The sequence below is a fragment of the Rhinolophus sinicus genome, chromosome 14 (assembly GCF_057876585.1).
Source record: "Rhinolophus sinicus isolate RSI-liver-muscle chromosome 14, RSI-T2T, whole genome shotgun sequence".
In the NCBI taxonomy this organism is placed as follows: domain Eukaryota; kingdom Metazoa; phylum Chordata; class Mammalia; order Chiroptera; family Rhinolophidae; genus Rhinolophus; species Rhinolophus sinicus.
The window spans coordinates 77,302,927-77,323,179 of record NC_142514.1 but is presented as its reverse complement, the minus strand read 5'-3'; the positions used below and the strand labels follow the sequence as shown (position 1 = coordinate 77,323,179).

General features: G+C 39.8%; 1 protein-coding gene across 10 annotated transcripts in view; it reads right to left on the bottom strand.

Annotated features, from left to right (window-relative positions):
• KIF13A (kinesin family member 13A) overlaps positions 1 to 20,253 on the bottom strand; it is a 187,089-nt gene that overhangs the window by 111,609 nt on the left and 55,227 nt on the right. For all 10 annotated transcript variants that reach the window (XR_016018678.1, XM_074335179.2, XM_074335181.2 and 7 more), the window contains exon 3: positions 3,153 to 3,165. Coding sequence is in view for 9 of the 10 variants with exons in the window: in XM_074335179.2 (XP_074191280.2) it covers positions 3,153 to 3,165 (13 nt within the window). In the remaining variant the exon portion in view is untranslated. The remainder of the gene's footprint in view (positions 1 to 3,152; positions 3,166 to 20,253) is intronic.

Below are 20,253 nucleotides of genomic sequence, written 5' to 3'. Positions count from 1 at the left end.
TCTCTTCTATACTTGATTTTACTATTTTCTGGTTACCTACATTCTATAGTTATTTAATTATTTCTTTAGCTGGATCTACTTTGCTACTAAACCCTAACATTAAGTTTTTAATTTTGGTTTGGGGTTTGTCAGAGTGAGAATTTCTACTGGCTTATTTTCCAAATCTGTCTTGTCACTTTTTATAATTTCTAGTCCCCTCCAATAATTTTATGTTTTATCTCTTTGAATATAATAAGCACAGATATTTTAAAGTTCATGCCTAACAATCTGAACATATGAAGCATATACGGGTCTATTTCTACTTTGTATTATTTCTGCTAGTTCTTGTTCATGTTGCCTTATATTGACATACACGGCTTTACCTTTTATTTTGTGCTAGACATTGTATTTTTAAAACCATTTATGAAATCATTAAACAGTACTACATTTGCTTCTGCCAGGTGCCTATGGGACATGAATTCTAGGATCACTTTGATCCAATTTTAGTGCTTGAGATTTTCTAGATCACGCAAAGATCTTGCAACCACACAGCAATCCATGTGAGGACTAGTTTATTTCTGTTGTACCTTTATACCCCACATCCAAGGCTGGGTCTCAATTCAGTTTGCCATCTCAAATCATTTACCAAGGACTCCACCTCTGGCAGACCCTGAACTCCAATATTTTTGTGCCCTTAGGTTCCTTAGGTCCTGCAGTGCTGTCAGAAATACTGCTCTGCCTTTTAGCTGCTTTTAACACGTTGCGTACGGCGGGGTTTAAATCCCTCGTGAAGATTCTCATGATCCGTATGCAATGTGTTAACTGAAAGGCATGTACTCAAACACCAGGTTAACTTCCCCAAATTGCCACCTTCCCTTGGATCTTGATCTGATGATTCCTCACTAATTTGGTATTTTTCCAATGGCTTCAAGCACACGTTTTTAACATTTTGTCCAGTCCTATCTGTCCTCAGTTATGCAGAAGTCAGAACATACTATGAATTCCACAAATATTCTGCATCTAGTAGCCATTAACAAGATTGATTCTATTTTATATTGTGCATATGTTCCTTACCTAACCCCCATTAGAATGCTAAGATCAGGTATGAATAATTATTTGTTAAACTGAACCACCAAATCTTTTCTGATGCTTGTGTTAATTATTCATGTCAAAATCTCATTGTTTTAAATCAATAAACTTTTGTTCTTATATAATCATCATTAAAAGCGCTTTTCCCTTTCCCACTGTTTTCAATACTTCCAGTTTCTGCAAGAAAAGGCCTTATCTATTTGAGTATCTTTTTAAACAATTTGACTCTGTTGTGTAACTTACTTGATTTCAAGATAGTCTTTATACTTCCCAGATGTGCTTTAGGGCATGCACATATACATACATACATATATATGTGTGTGTATATATACATATATATACACCGTGCTTCCCCGAAAATAAGACCTAACTGGAAAATAAGCCCCAAAATGATATTTCAGGATGACATCCCCTAGACATATGCCCTAATGTGTCTTTTGGAGCAAAAATTAATATAAGATCCGGTCTTATTTTCGGGGAAACACTGTATATATTTAAATGTGATCATTTTGCATTTATTTTATTTTGAATTTTCACTACACTTCTTAGGAACTATCAGCAGGATACCTAATGAAACCACTAAACTATATACTCTGAATAGAAAGTAGCCAGAACATTTCTGTATACAAAGCAATTAGTGACTTTTTAAAATGTGTTTTTGTGCCTCTTTTTCATTTCAGTGCTTTTTCTTTACTAAGTAGCCACATAAGGAATTGATTATGGTTTCATTTCTGTGGGGAAAGAATTAAATATTTATCACAAGGTTGACTGTTCAGAAATCTCTAGGAACCAACAGGAAGGGAAGCAAGAGCTACTTAAGGGGAACTCACATAAATAAGGGGAATTCACAAAAAACAGCAAAGTCATATTTTTGGTTACAAATCTTAGGGACTATATCCACATCTATAATTGCTCAGAGAGAACCTCCTAATCCCCCAGATTTGGACAGGATGCCAATGCTTATACTTCTATAACATTATATATTTCCTCTTTCTTAAGAGATCTCATATTATTTGTTTAATGTGTTCCTTCCTTGCCGGAGTTGAAACTCTTAGTTTTAAGGGCAATTCCTATATTGCCTTCATTAATATAAAGGATAGCACTTACCATCTTAGTGGGTTTCCATATCCTAAAAGCTAAATTAGATTTTCCCTCCTAATCCCAGAGGCAAGTAAGCCTAATCTATTCTGGATTCCTTACCTTTACCCAACATGTCTTAGATTCTGACCATAAAATGTGTGTGGATATAGCCTGTCATGATCACATCTCAGAAACCAAAGCTATAGCCAGCATCACTGATCACGGGCTTGTCAAATTTCTCCTTCCTTCTGGCACTAAGTGTCCCTTTGATACCCAATAAAATGCTCACTGGTAATAAAATCAGCCTTCAATTATTTAGCAGTTGGTCATTCAGATCCCCTGCTTCTCACCTTCTTTTTCTCCCCCTGCTCTCTAACTTTTAGGTTTCTCACTGGTAAACATGCCATCGAAGGTTGGCCAGAGCAAGGGGGGTGACTCCAATTAGTGGAATTTGTGACTGACCAGAAACTCCAGTGGAGCACAAAGAGTTGGTGGACGGCTGAAACTATGTCAAAGTTTGGAGAATTTTTCTGATGATATCAACTATTCTTAAAAGGACACAGAAAAGATGGTTGGTCCAGACAATAATCACAGTTACCACACTATCCTTCTATGATGTCACCATTTTTGTCCTTCCGTTTTCTAGGTGGTGATACTGTACATTTCCTGCTCCTCCATTTACCAGTCTGTGAATTAAGACCTGTTATTAATATTTCAGCTCTCTGAGCCTCATTTTATCATCAATAAAATCGAAACAGTAACCTGACAGGACCAGAGCATTAATACCAAGAACAAAATGTATGAAAGTGCTTTGTAAATATAGAGGAGCATTCTAATTTAATATCATTACCAACATTCTTTGTTCACAGTTTAAGTTTTACATTAGAATGCCAATCTTTCTTCTCAAGGGGAGAGGTGTTCCACATGGGTTACTGTGATGGATAAAATCCTGGATTTTTGCACACTTAGCCACTATGAATGACAAATCCACTATCAGTACTTACCTTAGGAGGTTTCCTTAATGATGGAAACAAAAAATTTCAGCAGCAGAAGTAGAGAGGGTTTTCGACACAGCAGCCACATCAGAAGGAAGCAATGAAAGAGAAAAAAAAAAGAAAAAAGAAAAACTCAGCATTGCCATAACATGATTTGAAAGATATTCTACTTCACAAAGATCAGAAGCCAAATTCACTTCACTGCTTGAAGTGATAAACTCTTACATTTACTCAAAAATATAGTATAGGCATAATGAATTTCTTTCCTGGTTTCACAGAATAGATCCAGTCATTCAGAGATATTTTTAATGACTCTAAAAAATGCCAACAAAAGAGCATCAAGATAAAGATGCTGCAATCATATTGTGGTCAAATACATTTAAATCAATTTTCATATTTAAATTTTTCTCAAATTGGTATTAAAATAGATATTTTCCCCCATTTTTTCTAGATGACAATTTTCATGTATTTCAACCCTGAATAGAGATTTAAAAACAGTTACATCTTTCCCCCATCATCAACCATGTATGCGTGGGTTTTTTTTAACATTTATTTTTGCATGTAAATATCTCAAAAATGACTGTAATTGCACCTGGAGAAAATTCTGAAAGAGAAATAGTTTTGAAAGTAACAAACCATTAGGCTGACTTCCTTTGTAGATGTTTTCCTCGTGTACAAAATTAAGGTGCTGAAATATGATTTTTATGGTATGTGATCCTATGATAGGTCTTGGCCTTCCTGATGTGATTATTCTTAAGGAACCTCCAATATCATCAATTCATAACTATGAAACTATTGTTAAATAGATATGGGCGAGTTTTTCCAGTGGCTTTAATTCTTTTTCACAGGGAATCATGAGGATGAGAAAATGGATGTTCCAGGACAGAGGCCATGGAAATCAAAAAGTACAGACACAAATAACATGGTGCCCTTTCTCCATCACTGGGTCCAACAGAGCTCTCAGGGCCCCAAATAAAACCCACGGCTCAGCAGCAGGGAAAGACTGGCCATGGATTCCACAGTCAGGTAGATAACTCTAAACTTTTAAATCTAGAGAAAGAAAACCACCACATTCCTATAATGATAAAACTGAAAAGTCACCTTCTTGAAATTCCATGAATTAGCTGAAACAAAATGAGCCCTTACGTCATAACTTTGGACAGTTAGGCACAAGGGGAATGTGATTTTTGTCTTCACGTTTTAGAGGGAAACTCTATCTTGAGAAACTGGTATCTCTCGCAGCTTCCAAGCAAGTCTCAACATTCTGTGTGTCTGCCCTTTAAAACAAGATAAACATTTATAGATGTTATAATAAAAATGCATGAGTGTTTTTAATTCTAAGAAAGCCATGGATCGCTGCTCTACACATAAAACTTGAGGTTTCTGCCAAGGAAATTTCCTTAAGTGGAACACTGCTCTGGAAAGCATCTGTTCTGAGCAGGCAGAATATTTGACTAAGCCTTCTCTTATTTTGCTTCATTTTCTAAAAGCTATTGAAGTCACTGCTTTATTTAACAAAGGAAAGAAAAGTCACTTGGATCACAGTAAGGCAATCATATGAAACAGCATAGACCAAGTTAATAAGCTATACGTTTCACATTTAGCCTATAATGAACCAAGGAAACTAAAGCGGGCGGGACATGCTAACAGGAACCCCAGGGATCACCCCAGAGCTCTCGTGTGCTTCCTTCATGCCATAGCTAGACGATCCTCATCACCAGCGTCAAAAAAAAAAAAAGTGTTGGTTTGTAACCAGTAGAACATTCACCTCCTTAGCTGTCCAATAACAAAGCTACTCTTTCTTCGTTTATATTCCAATATGGCTTTCGTTATTCTTCTTAGGAAGCCAGTCCTACTTCAGTATTTTAAGTACTCGAAAAGTGTATCTCTTTCACTTAGAAAGATAGCACATAAAATGGGAATGCCAATATAATTCTGCTTCCATCTTTTGTGTTGCTCACTAAGGACCGGTTTTTAAGAATAAATGGACACGTGGCAGCAGGGGAAAAAGGGAAGTCACTAACTTCATCTGCTGCGACCCAAATTTACTCGTCATTTAGTTTAGAACAAGGATCCTTACTATATAGAAGGCAAACAAAGTTCATTTAAGATATCACAACAGTGCTTCATTAATTCTAAACCTTTCTTGAGGTGTGAATCAGGTCAGAAGCAACTAAGTCATCCTAACTCAGGCCCAGTTTACTGCCCCAACGCCCAGAGGCTATATATCATTCTTTGGTAGTGTGAAGAAAAATTTTTCCAATATGAGTAATATTATTGATACTGTAATCAAATACAGTATGCTATCTTTAAAAAAAAAAAACTAATGTGATATCACAATATAAAGATAAAAGTTTTACTACACATATGAAAAGGGATGAATAATAATGTAAACACCTATGAGAAATACAACCAATATTAAGTATATATTTCTTAAATTATGGCCTTTTGTTGATTATATCAGTAAAGTCTTATCAAGAAAGTCTGTCTAACACTCAGTCAGGCCGAGTCTATTGCTGAGATACCCGTATAGCTCAGTACAGAAAGAATACTAACCCTGGCTAAGCAAACATCCACTGAACTACAAAAAACATCCCTTAAAACAGACCAAAATGACCAGCAGACATGGGCTTGACTGCTGATTCATTAGAAAACAGCATTCCACTGAATCTCGGCTACAGGCCTGTGTACTCCAGACCACTCTTTACTGCCCACCTTCTTATTCATCCTCAAAAAGTCCTTGCTTTTAATTACGTGAACCTCCGTAAGTTTTCTGATTTTGTGTGTGTGTGTATGGCAAAGAAACCGAACAGAATTTGACATTTTAAAAGCCAGCAAGATAATGTCTCTAGGTCCCAGGATTAGAAGAGAAAATAGGAGGTGTAGTTCTACACTGACAGTAGCTCTATTTTGCAAAACACAGGAGTTTCTGCCGCTCTCTCCTAGGACGAGGAAGCCAATGAATGGATGTCTTCAAGTCACCCACACCATGTTTATTCACCAGCAATTCATGTAATTTCCATGCTTTTAATCCCTCTTTAGTCTCCCTGCTCTCCCTTTTCAAATCTTCTTACTGTCCAAGACCCAGCACATGGTTCAGTTCTCCCAAGTCCTCACCAATTGTTTGAGACCACCTCGGCTTTCCCCCCCTCCGACACTCCAGTATTCCTATGGCCAACTAAACAGCTTAGCACTTATTTTGTCTGAACAGCATTTGAATCGCATGTGTCCTTAAGATTTAAACCCCAACCATATGATTTCATTGATATGTGGTATATAAACCAAAAACAAAAGAACAAGACAAGCCAATGAGAAACAAAAACTCATAGACACAGACAATAGTTTAGTGGTTACCAGAGGGTAAGGGGGGAGGGGTTGGTAAATGAGGGTAAGGGGGATCAAATATATGGTGATGGAAGGAGAACTGACTCTGGGTGGTGAACACACAATGAGCATTATAGATGATGCAATACAGAATTGTACACCTGAAATCTATGTAACTTTACTAATAATTGTCACCACAATAAACTTTAATAAAATAAAATAAAAATTATTTAAACCCCTTGAAAGCAAAGGCCATGCCACATACTAATTTCATGATCCCTGTCCCCAATGCCACATACTCATGTAAGACTGAAAATATAAGAACTGAGAACAAATTTTTTACATGAGTGAGTTAAACATAAACCAGATGTGAGGATTTACTTCAAGCACCACCGCAATCCCACAATCCCACAATTTTGGGGCAAGACTGCTCACATTTAGTAGCAGTGAAGACCTCAGAGACTGTTAGAAATTGTAGGCTATTTCCGATGACTTATTTAAAAATAATTATTTCTTTATACCAGCATTTCACACAATGAAGTTCAATGGGATGTTAACAAAGGTCAAACCCTCAAAACTTTCCGAGATTGACTAAGTTCAAAAATGCAGGTTCAGTTTCATGAGACTCAAGTATACACACACACACACACACACACACACACACACACACTCTCCAAATAAGACGGTAAAGGTAAGTTGGACCTATACTGGGCCAGGTATTGAAATGAGGCTCAGTATTTATTTAGTAGGTAGTACAGACCTACAAAGTTTAACAAGAGTGAAATAAATAAAACAGTATAAACAGTGTATTACAACAACCCTATGTCGCTGGAGTTCTTTCCCCTCACACTGAAAGATTTCTGGGTCAACAAGCCTTTTGCCCATCACCTGTAGTCTACCGAAATAGTCAGCCACTTAGGATTTAGACGGCCAAATACCCCGGTGTGCACAAGCCCTAATACCAGACTTCAATGATCAGTGTCTTCTTCTGAAGTAGAAATTTCACTTCCATGTACTGACCATTTATTCATTGATTGCTGGATATTGCCATAACTTATATCTGAAAGACATACGCGTACAGTTAAATGACATTTGACTCCTGAAGATTAGTCTACGAACATGACCTTTACAACGCCCCTGATGATCACTTCCGGCTCGGAGAGCTAAGCCCTGCATCACCTAAATTGTCCAAGAACTCTGTCAACAAACAAGTATTTGTTGAGGACTGATTTCCGCACTGAACATTATAGGTACTTGAGGACTATTCAGAGGAATGAGGTACAGTTTCTGACCTCAAGAAGCTGAACATCTTAGATAGAAACAGATACATGAGTAACTATTAAATGGATGGTGATAAGTGTCACTGCACAGACAGCAACAAAGAACTACATTCTGTCAACAAACGTTGAACACCCACTGTGTGCTACTTTGTTGAATTACAAATATAAATTAGACATGTTGCCTTTCAGACAACAGATGAGATGTGCACAGAAGCAGCCCCCCAAAGAGGGCAGGATCAAGCGGGAAAGAGGGTCAGTCTCTCAGGGGAGAAAATCAGCCACTGAGCAGAATCTAGAAGGCAGACTAGAGTCACCAAGCTGACAAGGCAAAAAAATGGCATCCCAGGAGGGGGAACTGTCTGTACCAAAAGCATGGGGGTACATAGCCCACTTAGGACCAGAGAGTCATAGAATTGAGTCTGTTGCCGAGCTCACCAGTTTGGCCACAGAAACAGAGACAGGGTGACATAAGAATGATACAGGGTTGGGGTTCTGTCAGATAGGTGGGTATGAAAGTCTATCCATCTTCAACCAGGATTCCAAACTGTACTTTGGAGTTTATATGCTTGTGTACCAACAAGTTAACATACTCATATCTTTAAAACATACAACAGGTACTTCTATGAATTATAAAAAGTAGAAGGGATTACATAGACATTTTGAAGAGCCTTTCAAACCTATCACAAGAAGAATGTAAATGCCAAAAGCATTAAATTCCTTGACAAAGACTGGTTTGACAACTTCTGAAAAAAGAAGTCAGCAAATTATAATGCTTATAGGAAGCTACAACATTTTCTGAACACATGAAGAAGACCGTTCATTCAAGGGAAGTCTACCAATCAGAACAGACTTTTACCATGAATGTATCTGGTTTGCTTTGGAAGAGTATGCCTTCTTCTACCAGGTTTAAGATACATGTTTAGTGTCACTTTGAAATTCGTTTTCTCCTAATCCCTTATTTCCTGTAAGACTTTGACCTTGTCACCTATGGATTTTGCTAACTGTGAGACTTCTGAATAACAGTTCCTGTGGCTGGTACGGGGCTGCTATGGATCAATGGGAAGACCGGATAGGGCGTGGGCTGGGAAGAAAAGGAAGTGAAGTCAGGAGGAGGGTAACAGACTGGGAGAAAACAGCCAAGGGAAAAAATGTGTTGTCTGAATAATAAGGTTAAAGAGCAAAGATGCTGACTACAGTTGATGAGTGAGATGTAATATTTCAGAGGTAGAACGTTTCAGGTGATATAACGCTAACCCCGGCACAGCAGTATATCTGTGACATGCAATGGATAGTCATTACTTTAATTAATAGTTAACACTTAAGGAATTCTAACTATGTGCCAGGTATGTTTCTGTTAGTTCTGCCTGATTTAATGCATTTAACATATTTGACAACCCTGTAAGACTCTATCATCCTTTTTCAGAGAAAAATACTGACATACTAGGTACAGAGATTATATGACTTGCTCAAAGTCACACAGTTACTTGGCAGTAGCTTCATGATTCAAACCCAGACAGTCTCTGGCTGCAGCATGCCCCACTCTTAACAGCTACAATATATTACCTTTCTTGAGTCTACCAGAATTTGGGGAAAGCTCTTTGAGCCTAAGCTAGGATCCCGCATAGTAACCCATGTGGATTCTCAATGATGTGGCTCATCCACGTCCACGGGGGTCATTCATGTGGTTAACGGCATCAACTAGGCCTGTCTGTGTCAAGGTCCTTCATCATCCTGTAAGAGAATCTCAAAGGATGGATGCCTTTTACATGAAAGGAAGGAATGGCGTGGCAGTGTGGGGTTAGCGGAAGGCTGCAAACTTCCCCCCTGGGAAGAAGGAAACTGATCACCACTGGAGAGGGCTATGAATAAAGCCACCAAAATGTGCGTGTATGTATTGGGAGCAACTCTTAGGCAGGGAGCAGCTGAAAAACAAATTTGGAGAGTCCAGGATATGTTCAGGGAGCAGCAGGCAGACAGAGGTAATTGAGAACAACAAAGCAGTAATAACAGACAGCAAGCAAAGTGCAGACAGCACTGAGCGCCATGCTGACTTTGACTTCTTCCAGAAGCAAGTGCCATGGAGGGCTTGTGCAATGAGAACAGCATGGCCAGATCTTTTTTAGGAGGGTACGGTTGAGGTCACACCATCCAGAGTGAGCGGTGAGGGATGTCCTGACAACCCTGTAGTTGGCACCCACCAGAGCCCTCATTCTGTGTAAGCTGGCACCGCGGCAAAGGCAAGAGAAAAGCAGGATGATAAGGAGAGAGCAAAGAGATGAGGGGAAGGCAGAATCTGTAAGACCTGTTGACTGATGAGCCACCCACCCGGCCTCCCCACTACATCTGTACGAATGGAGCCCCTGCTGCATGTGTGGAATGACTTCATACAGCGCTTCTATCACAGGCCTTGAAAAGGGCCTGAGGAGATGAATGAAGGGGAAAATGGCTCCAATTACCTTAATATTTAATAGCTGTTGAGTTAAAATTTTTATTCCAAATGCATTTACAAAAAAAATTAAAAAGCTACTAATCCCAAAATTCCTTTAAAGAAAACTGCTTCTTTTAAAAAATTACCATTCCACTTAACTTGCTCTCATTTTCAATAAAACTCAACAGAAAACTTGAACTAATGTTATACTTTTGGAAAGACTTGTGGTTTAATGTTTGGGTATATTTGGATTACATCCCTCTGGCTCAAACTTCTGTAAGTAATATACGATAGTGGTGAGGGGTTTAGGATATGGAGCCAAACAACTCTAGCTCTGCCATCATCTAACTATGTTGACTTTGGGCAAGTTTAACCCCTCTGAGCTTCAGTTTCTCTGTCTATAAAATGGGCATAGGAGAGCACTCCTTCAGGACCATTCAAGGATTATATGCAGTGGCAATGGTAATACTCCACACCATTAGCACACAATTATTGCTCAATAAATGTCAGATACTACTGTTGTCGTTACTAAAAACACCCCTCCTGGACAATACAAGCAAAATGTCAACACAGCTCCACTAAATTCCATCTAGGAAAAAGTTACTTGAGCTGAAGAAGAAGAACACTTTTTCTTTTTTTTTTTCTTTTTGGCAATAGAGAAAATTTATTTCCATAAAAATGGAGGGAAACATGTTTAAAACAAGGACAACAGATGTTGATAATTGTGGGAACACACTATCGGATACATGGATGGTCATTATACTCTTTAAAAAATGTTCAAGATGTTCAAAATGTTTTCAATGTTCAGAAATCAGTTTTGGAGAAAAAAGAATACTCCAGCATAAAAGTGAATACACAGTGTTTGAGCCTTGAGTGTCCTTGCTGGGAAGGTAAGAATGAGTGGAGGGTGAGCAGCTGGGAGGACCACCCGGCAGCTACAGAACCGCCAGCTCAGGCCTTGGAGGAGACCCCAGGCCCTGAAAGAAGCCATTCCCTTTACCTCAGTGATGGCGTACCTTAAAGGGATGTATAACATAAAAATCTTAAGGAAAAAAATGCTCTCTATGTTGTCAATGACAGTGATTTCTGGCTCTGAGAGCACTTCTAAAACAAGAGTTTTTCCCTTAAGGAAAAAAAAAAGGTTTTTAAGAAAACAGGTACAGTAAAGAAGAGAGAGGGGCGGGGCGGGGGAAGAAGGAGGGAGGGAGAAATAGAGAAGAGAAAGAGAGAGAGAGAAACCTTGGCAATAATTAGATAAACATGTATAGTTGGACACCTTTTAAGAATTAAACTACGACATTAATTTTTTTAACAAAGAGCCAAGAGCAGCTGCGTAACTGCAAACACTTCAGCATATTTCATCAGGTTGATCACACTTGACATCTGGTCCCAGGGTGCTACACGGGTACAATAAAATTCCCATGACAGCTGACAAAGTGGCCACAGGAATAATGATTTAAATTATAAAGATAGTTTTTATTAAAAAATGGCCTAATATTTAAAATTTTAGCGTTTATTTTATTTAGGGTTTATGAAGTAGGGGTTATTCACATATCACTAGCTGAAGAGCCTAGAAGCACTGTTTAACGACTTGAAATGCCGGCATGAAATGCCGGCAATAAAAGGTCAGGGGTCACCATCAGAAACAGTACCCAAGGAGCGAACAGCTTTTGGCTGCTTTTCCCAAAATAACACATTGAATTTCCAACAGAGTGCCAAAGAGCAGAATCATATCACCAATGTAAGATGTGCCCAACAGGCCAGGATGGACATTTACAGTTTGACAGTTTCACTACTGAAGTCCACTGGAATGAACAGTGAGACAAGGTGATTTAAAAATAAAGCCGTTCTGCAATAAAAAATGTGTCAACTTTATAACAGAAGCAATAAACTTCTGAAATAAGTAAGAGCGAAGTCTTACAATTCCCAATGGAGGTTTCCTAATCAATTGAAGTTTTATAATTAATTTTATTTTAAAATTCTGATGATCCCAAAAAAATGTTTTAGGGTTGCAAGAGTTTGTAAATATAATGCAATCGAGTTTCAATTATTTTCATCATTTTCTGGCTGCAGAGTTGTGCACAATCCGTGTGCCACTCAGCAAAACTCAAGTTCAATGATATGGGCCACACCACCTCCACTGATTAAGCAGGAACCCACATAGTGGTGACTCTTCCATGTGTAACTGACTGCAGCCCTCATGATGTACGTCAAATGGCTTGTATTCAATGAACTCTTGTTAAAGGACCTAATCCACCAATCTGGGAGTTACCAACCTCTCCTAATGTCAGGTTCCTCTCTACTATGACACCAGTAACTCTAAATACACTTCTAATAAAAACTTTGTTGGCTAAAAATATTTTTTTTATAAAAAAAATTGAATGTCATTCAGGTTGAGCCTAAAATCTCAATACCCCAACCTTGGAGGAGAGAAGAGGGGCTGGAGGTTGACCCAGTCACCAATGGTCAATGATTTAATCAATCATGACTACATAATGAAGCCTTCATAAAATCCTAATATATGGATGGGTCAGAGAGCTTCCTGGCTGCTGAACATGTGGAGGTGCTGGGAGGGTGGAAAGCCCTGAGAGGGCACAGGAGCTCTCAGCCTCTCTCCCATGCCTTGCCATATGCATCTCTTCCATCTAGCTGTTCCTGAGGTGTATGTTTTTATAATAAGCTGATAATCTAGTAAGTAAACTTGAGTTCTGTGAACAGTGGTAGCAAATTATCCAACTGGTGGAGGGGTCATGGTAACCTTCCATTTATAGCCATTACATCAGAAGCCCAGGTGACTACCTGGGACTTGTGATTGGCATCTGAAGTGGGGGTGGGTAGGGAGCTTTGTGGGACTGAGCCCTTAACCTGCGGAATCTGATACTAATTCCAGGTATACAGTGTCAGAATGGAACTGAACTGTAGGACATCCAGTTGGTGATGAGGAGAATTGAAGAACTGGTCTGTGTGGGAAACCTCTACACATTTGATGGCCAGAAGTACTGCGAGTAGAGAAACAGTTTCCTCCCCTTTACGGTGGTTACTACCTTGACAAAATCTGGAAATATCACCCAGCCCTATGCCCCTCACACTGCAGCCTGAGGACTTGTGGCAGCCCATAAACTGTTTGTTATGGGTCCTGGAAGAGATAAGCACCTCTCCAAGGTGCTGGCCACTCTTGCCTTCCTTTAGAGGTAAAATGGCACCATGTCACCCTCTCTTAACGTTTAAAAAGTACCCATACCTGATGGATTGGAATTAAAAAGGAACAAGAAATGGTCCTTCTGAGAGTTTTAATACTGCCGCCCAGAAACCAAGGAGAAGTTTCAGGGGAAATTTTTCATTTCCAACTGGTTAATAAAAATCAACTGATTAATAAAAAAATAAAATAAATAAAAAAGACTACAAAAAAGTGCAATACTTGAGGGGGATACACAAGTATATCCATAATAACTATTAATCCAATATAATGATGCTCAAATGGGTTATATATATAGTTCCAAAATTAAAATGGGTATACAAAGCAAATGGAAATTTTTACAAGGGATATGACATTATTTCATGTAATTACTATCCATCTATAACAGCTTTCCTGCCTTTTTCCCTAATACTGTCAAGGAAACTAATACCTGAATTGTTCCTGCTGACTAACAGCACAGCTGACTACAGCTGTGGGGCCGCAGGCCTCCAGGCAGCACGCAGGCAGCATGGCCTCTGTGGAACGTTCTCCAGGCCTCTTCACGAACCTACCGCTCCTAATTGTCATGGCTGCAATTCCCAGTCAGGGAAGCCTGGCCAGAACTCACACCAGGCTAACCAAAACACAACTGAGCAGAGAAAGCAGGGCTCTTGTGCAATATTCTTGCTGTGTCTTCAGAAGTATCATGCAATCAGGTTTTCAGAAAAATGAAGCACAAAGCACCAATGCTTGATTTGAAATCAAGAATTAGGCACTTCTGTGAGGCCATTCTCATGCTAATGCTAAGTCCATGTACTACAACTACACTTGACCCCAGTTAATATGTGGTTTGGAAGAACCATACATTTAACTATCTGGTTTTACTCTTATTTCCAAGATTAATTTTCCATTTATGTTAAGAGCTTGTACCTTGATAGTATCTACTTATGACAGCATGCTTATGATTGCATAAACAACATTTAAATTTCCTATATTAGGGAGTCAAAAGCAAGCATCACGCTATAGGCAACAGCTTCACGAATGCAGGGGTATTAGCTGAACAGTCCTCGTAGAGATGGACAAGGGCTTTTTATGAGAGCCAGTCCAGCATGGTGGTGAGAAGCAGGGATTCCGAAGCTGGACTGCCAGGGTCTCATCTCATTCTTGCCTGTACCACTTTCTAGTGAGATGACCTTGGATGTGGTGTTTACACTCTCGGTACCTTGGTTTCCTCACCTGCCAAACAGAGTTATTGTGAGGGTTAAGCAAATTAATGCATGTAAAGCCATTAAAGGTATCAGGGTAACACAGGTGATTCAAAAATCCCACTTTCAGCCATTTCTTTTACCTATTATCTCCTTTCCATCTGTCAAAGAAACAGGTGTCACTGCTGACGCCAGTTGCTTGTGGACTCTGAGAGTCTTCCAGACCTGCCCCTTTGAGGGCTAGGGGACCAAGACACCCCTAACTCAGCAGCCCACATAGGCTGTAAGGTATCTGTGCAGAACCATTTTATTTCAAAGTCACATTGAGTTGACTCATGAAGGCAGGAAAATTACAATGCTAACCAATCCCATTTCTAATACGAAAGAGATTTTAGGAAGCATGCTAACTAGGTAGGATGACATTTCTCATCCCCATCCCCTGTCCAGACATGGGAGCTGCATACGAGCCCCTGCTAACAATGTGTTTGTGACAAGAGTCACACCAGTGGTGAGCATTCATGACTACATTATCCTCTATATTAGGAAGAATGAGATGAAAACCTGCATCGTGGACAGCACACCAGGAACAGTTTGATTGAAGAGCCCAGGTATATCTAAAAGCATTGGCAGGACCCATGGGTCGGCTTTAAATTATATGCAACCACAACACTGAAAAGTGAGCTATCAAGCCACAACAAAAGACACAGAGGAAACTCCAATGCATATTACTAAGTGAAAGAAGCCAGTCTGAAAAGGCCACATACTGTATGATTCCAACTATGTGACATGCTGGAGAAGGCAAACCTATGGAGAAAGTAAACAAATTGGTGGTTTCCAGGGGTTGCTGGAGTGGGGAGAAGGGAATAAATAGAGCACAGAGGGTTTTAAGGGCAGTAAAAACACACTGTGCGATGTAATGATGGATATGTCATTATACATTTGTCCACACCCATAGAATGCACACCAAGAGTGAACCCTACCTAACGTAAACTACGGACTTAGGGTGATGATGATGGGTCAGTGTAGCTTCATCAACTCTTTCCTGCGGGTCTGCATAGTGCTCAATACACAGGAGACAATAAATGTTTACTGAAGACACACACGTGCATAAAAAATAACCTCAGAACTATATACTGAAAGAATGTAGAATGTCCCCAGAAGGCCACTTATGACAGTCATACTGGAAGGGTAGCCTGTTTTTTACATAAATAGCAGGGTACATTTATTTTACTACTGCAGGGAAGTGACTGTTTTGTTTTGGTTAACCACTAATTTGAAAGTCCTCTTAATAAGGACTTGTTTGCTGGCTTGCTTATTGGATTACTCCACAGCTCTAACATAGCAGGTACTGAGTAGGGAAGCTAATCCCCAGTCTGGGCCTCCGTGGGCACACGAGCCAGGTGAGCTGGCTGCACTGCCCGGTCTCTGCGGCTGCCTGCCTAACGGTGAGCGCGTCACTCAGAGAAGACGTGTGTACCAGGGTGTCTGCACAAGAAGCTCCCTCTGCCTAAAATGCCCTCCCCAGGGTTTCCTCCCCTGGGAGGGGCTTCCTCAGCTCTGCTATCAATCAGTGCCGCTGCTGCCTGCACACCCCTACCTACACACGCCATCTCACATTGCTGTTTTCCTCACAGCAACTTTCACATGTTAAACCATTTTATTTGTTTATTTATTTATCTACCTACTTATCTATAGCTCTTCCCTCTGGATCTAATAGTTACAAAAGCTATGAAAACAGGGGCTTTGTCTATCTTGTTCCCTGTTGTGTTCCCGGTGCCTTGAACACTGTCAGGAATTAAACAAATTAATAAACATCTGTTAAATGAATAAATGATTATATGAGGTCCTTGGCTCACATCACCAGGTTACTAGTAACATTTGAGACAAGGGTTACGTTTCCCTGAGTTACTCCACTCTTTGGGGTTTGTCTGAAGACCAATCAAGTACATACGCAGTGTCATGTTTTTACAAATGCTTTATTAGGGAAAATTTCAAACACATACTAATGGAGAGGGAATAGGATAATACAACATCACACTATGTCTCATCATATAACGACATAACACAACGAATCCTTCTTCAACAATTACCTATATATGGCCAGTCTTGTGCAGGGAAAGTATACTTCATGCTTCTGAGATAAGGCTATTAGAGAATTTCAAAAGTTATAATGATGTCCAAACCAAGGTGGATTCACACTAAGTCTTGGAAAGCAAACTAGTCGATTATAAATAGTGATTGCTCCTCTTCCCAGGGATCCCAACCCTCCTGTAAGCAGAAGAAAGCCTGTGGGCACCAGAAATATTAATAGCTGTTCGACGCCCCGAGGGGTCAGCCATGTCTCACTCCTAATGCATTCATTCTGTGGCTGCTTTCCTCACTCGGGTTTGACCTGCTCCGTTATCTAGCTTTCCAGGACACAGCAGATAGGACAGCCAACATGCACGGCTGTGGAGGGAGGCAACAGCAGGACGGTGTTGCCTGACAGCCGACGCTGTGACGAGAGACAGGAAGCAGAGAACAACCCAAGCTCCTTTCACCACACGGAAAATAACGAATGCTCATGATCGCGTCCAGCAGCTCTGGCCTGTCAGAGCTTAAGACACAGGGGGAAGGGGCAGAACGTCTCAGGACTGCGATTTGAAGGAATGAGCACCAGGTATCTGGAAAAGTAACTTATATTAAAATACTTATGTGTGGGGGAACCTGAGCAACAGGTAGAGTTGAAAAAAATCTGTTGCAACAGGAATTATTTTAGAAAACGATTCTCGCCAATTTTCAACTGTCCCGTATTGAGTTTCTCTGTTTTTTGCTTTAGTATTTTGGTTGAAAAGGTATAATTAGATGTAGTTTTCATGTCAGTCTCAGTCTCTTTTTACATGTTCAAGGCCAAAAGAACATAGAACCGAAACAGAAGAAAACATACTCCAAGCAAGGCACAAAATGAAATCCACCTGATACACCAAAATCAGCAGGATGCACACACCTTTTTAAAATATGCCTTAAAAAAAAAAAAAAAAAAAGATACACCAGTGTCTCCGGCATCTTCATCTTTACTTTTACCCACTTACCAAAAAGAAAGAGGAGGAGGAAAAGAGGGAGGGGGAAAGTGGAGAGGAGAGGTAGAAGGAAGGAAGGATACATTTTTGTTCTCCAATCACTGGGAAGAACAATCCTTTTCATTAGTGTTTTTGTGCACAAATCTTCCTAGGCCTGGAGACATTCACAAAAAGATAATTTTGGTCTGGGCCCTTTTTGTTACTCTCCTACTTTTGTGGACTACAATTCCAAGGGCAATGACTAGCTTTTAAAAGATGACACCTTATTCTTCCTATGCATTTACAAAAATACTTCTTCACTATTCTCTCTCTCTCTCTCTCTCTCTCTCTCTCTCTCTCTCTCTCTCTCTCTCTCTCTCTCACCTGTTTGGCCTATATAAATTAAAAGTGAAATAAAAATAAATTTGCCCTTAAAAGTTTACATCCTCACTCAAGATAGACACATCTTAAGGTACTAGAAAATTCCACTGCAATCCTGAGATCTAGGTAGATGGAACCAATGCAAACAATGGCAAATCTATTAATGATGCCTTTCCCAGAATATTCAGAGGAAAATTATCACTACAAGATACACTGTGGGGAGTTTCTATAATCAAACATGTTTTTGAACTCCTGCCTCTACTAGCTATCCACTTAATTGTTCGCAAAGCATGACAGCTTATCAAAGGCTCTGAGAAGCGCTGCAGCAAAACACGGATTTAATTTTATTTTACTGCAGAATCATTTTTCCTTCTACTGCAACCATTAACATCATCAGTTCAACAGAACACATTTTAAGGAAAGCTGAACAAATCTCAAGTATCAACAACCAGCTAATATAGAAAACACACCCACACTCTCCACTTTGTGAAGGATGACAAACAGACTGATTCACAGACCTACTTTCAAAAGTGTCACAGGACCATAATAATGAAACCAGTAACCCCTTAAAATAATCGTTCCAGGAAAATTTCCAAATTTGAAAATAAAAGTAACCAGCTGAAGCTTTACTAAAGCTCTGGTCATTTCCACAGAGGTAGTTTAAAACTAAACATAGGGAGTGTCCCTTAACTGACTCCCTCAGTAGGAGGCACAATGCAACAGGACAATAAATGATGGAAAACGCCCTTGGAAAGCCAAGTGCAGGAAGAAAACTCTTAGTGTCTCTAAAGATTAGCCTGGTTCTAGTTAATACATTTTGGATTCTGTAAGAACAGGGCTGGCCCAATCTGCCCAGAGCTCAGGAAAAAAAAAAAGATTAGCCCTCCACGGAGTGTGCTGGTCACAGGGCAGGGCTCATCCACAAGACCCTGTAAGAACAGGGCTTTGATTCCAGACCTAGGAGAAGCAAGAGGAACAATCTCTGAAGAAGTCAACGCAAGTTCATTCTCTAGCTGGTCTCTAGAAATGAGGACAACCAGTATCCCACTAATGAAAGTAAACCACCTGAAAATTCCTAACCCGGCCTCAGGGATTTGGCCAGAAAGAAATTAACCTTGGAGCTTTAAATGGCAAGTTAATTTGCTGAATTTGGGATCCATAGTTTTCCAAATATCAGTAAAGAAACACTCTTAGAGAATGGAAAAATAAACTGTGGCGACCCATACAATGCAATACTTTACAGCAGTGCAAAAACATGAACTACAGTTATAAACATCAGTGTGGATGAATCTCAAAAACATAATGCCGAGAGCAGCAAGTCTCTGAATAGTATATTTAGTATGATTCCATTTACATCAAGTTCCCCCCAAAAGGGCAAAACTAAACAATGTATTGTTTGCAAACCTATAAATAAAAATGGTTTAAAAAAAGAAAAAAAAGCTGAGGAATAATGAACACAAAAAAGTGAGGACACTGCAAGGGCAGTACTCCTTTCATCCACATTCCTTTGCTGAAGTGTAGGTAATCTGATTCCTCAGCTGGATGACGGTATGTGGGCATTCATTTTCATCATTAGTCTTTAACTGCACATATGTTTTATGTACTTCTGTATATATGACATATTTCACAATTTTAAAAAATAACCAGTGGTTCTCCTCAAGTCTTTAATACAACAACTTCAAAAAACAATGGATGAGTCAGCGCACTTCATTTAGGAGAAACTCATCAACCACAGTAAGGTCAAAAACACCCCTGGAATTCAGTAAGTCTTTGCAATTAAAACATGAAATCCCATTACATCTTTCCTGTTCCAGAGACCTGGGGGCTGCTGGAAATGAGTCCCTGGTTTTTTGTTTGTTTGCTTGTTTTTGGTGGTTGGCAGTCTAGATTTTTTTCATGTTTGTGGAAAGACTACATGGTGATCAGGGGCGGCCCCCCACACAATTACTACATTAAGGAACACACATTTTCAAATAAGCCATGTAGACAATGACAAGGGACAACAAAAAGGCGGCAGATGAAAATCCTCCACAAGCGACACTTGACGATTCACATAAAAGCTCATCAACCCTTTCCCAACGTGTCACACACCTTTTACCAGCGTCTCAGCTGGGAATACGCTAGCAGTCATCATTTCTGATCTCGGATGTCAACGAGGGCAGAACTCCCAAAAATCTTTCCCTAAGATGTATGGAGCTCAGGAGCCCGCGGAGGACAACAGCCAGTGTTTAGTTTACACAGTAAGCTCTTTCAGGTCAGCCATGTCTCAGTCCCAAGGT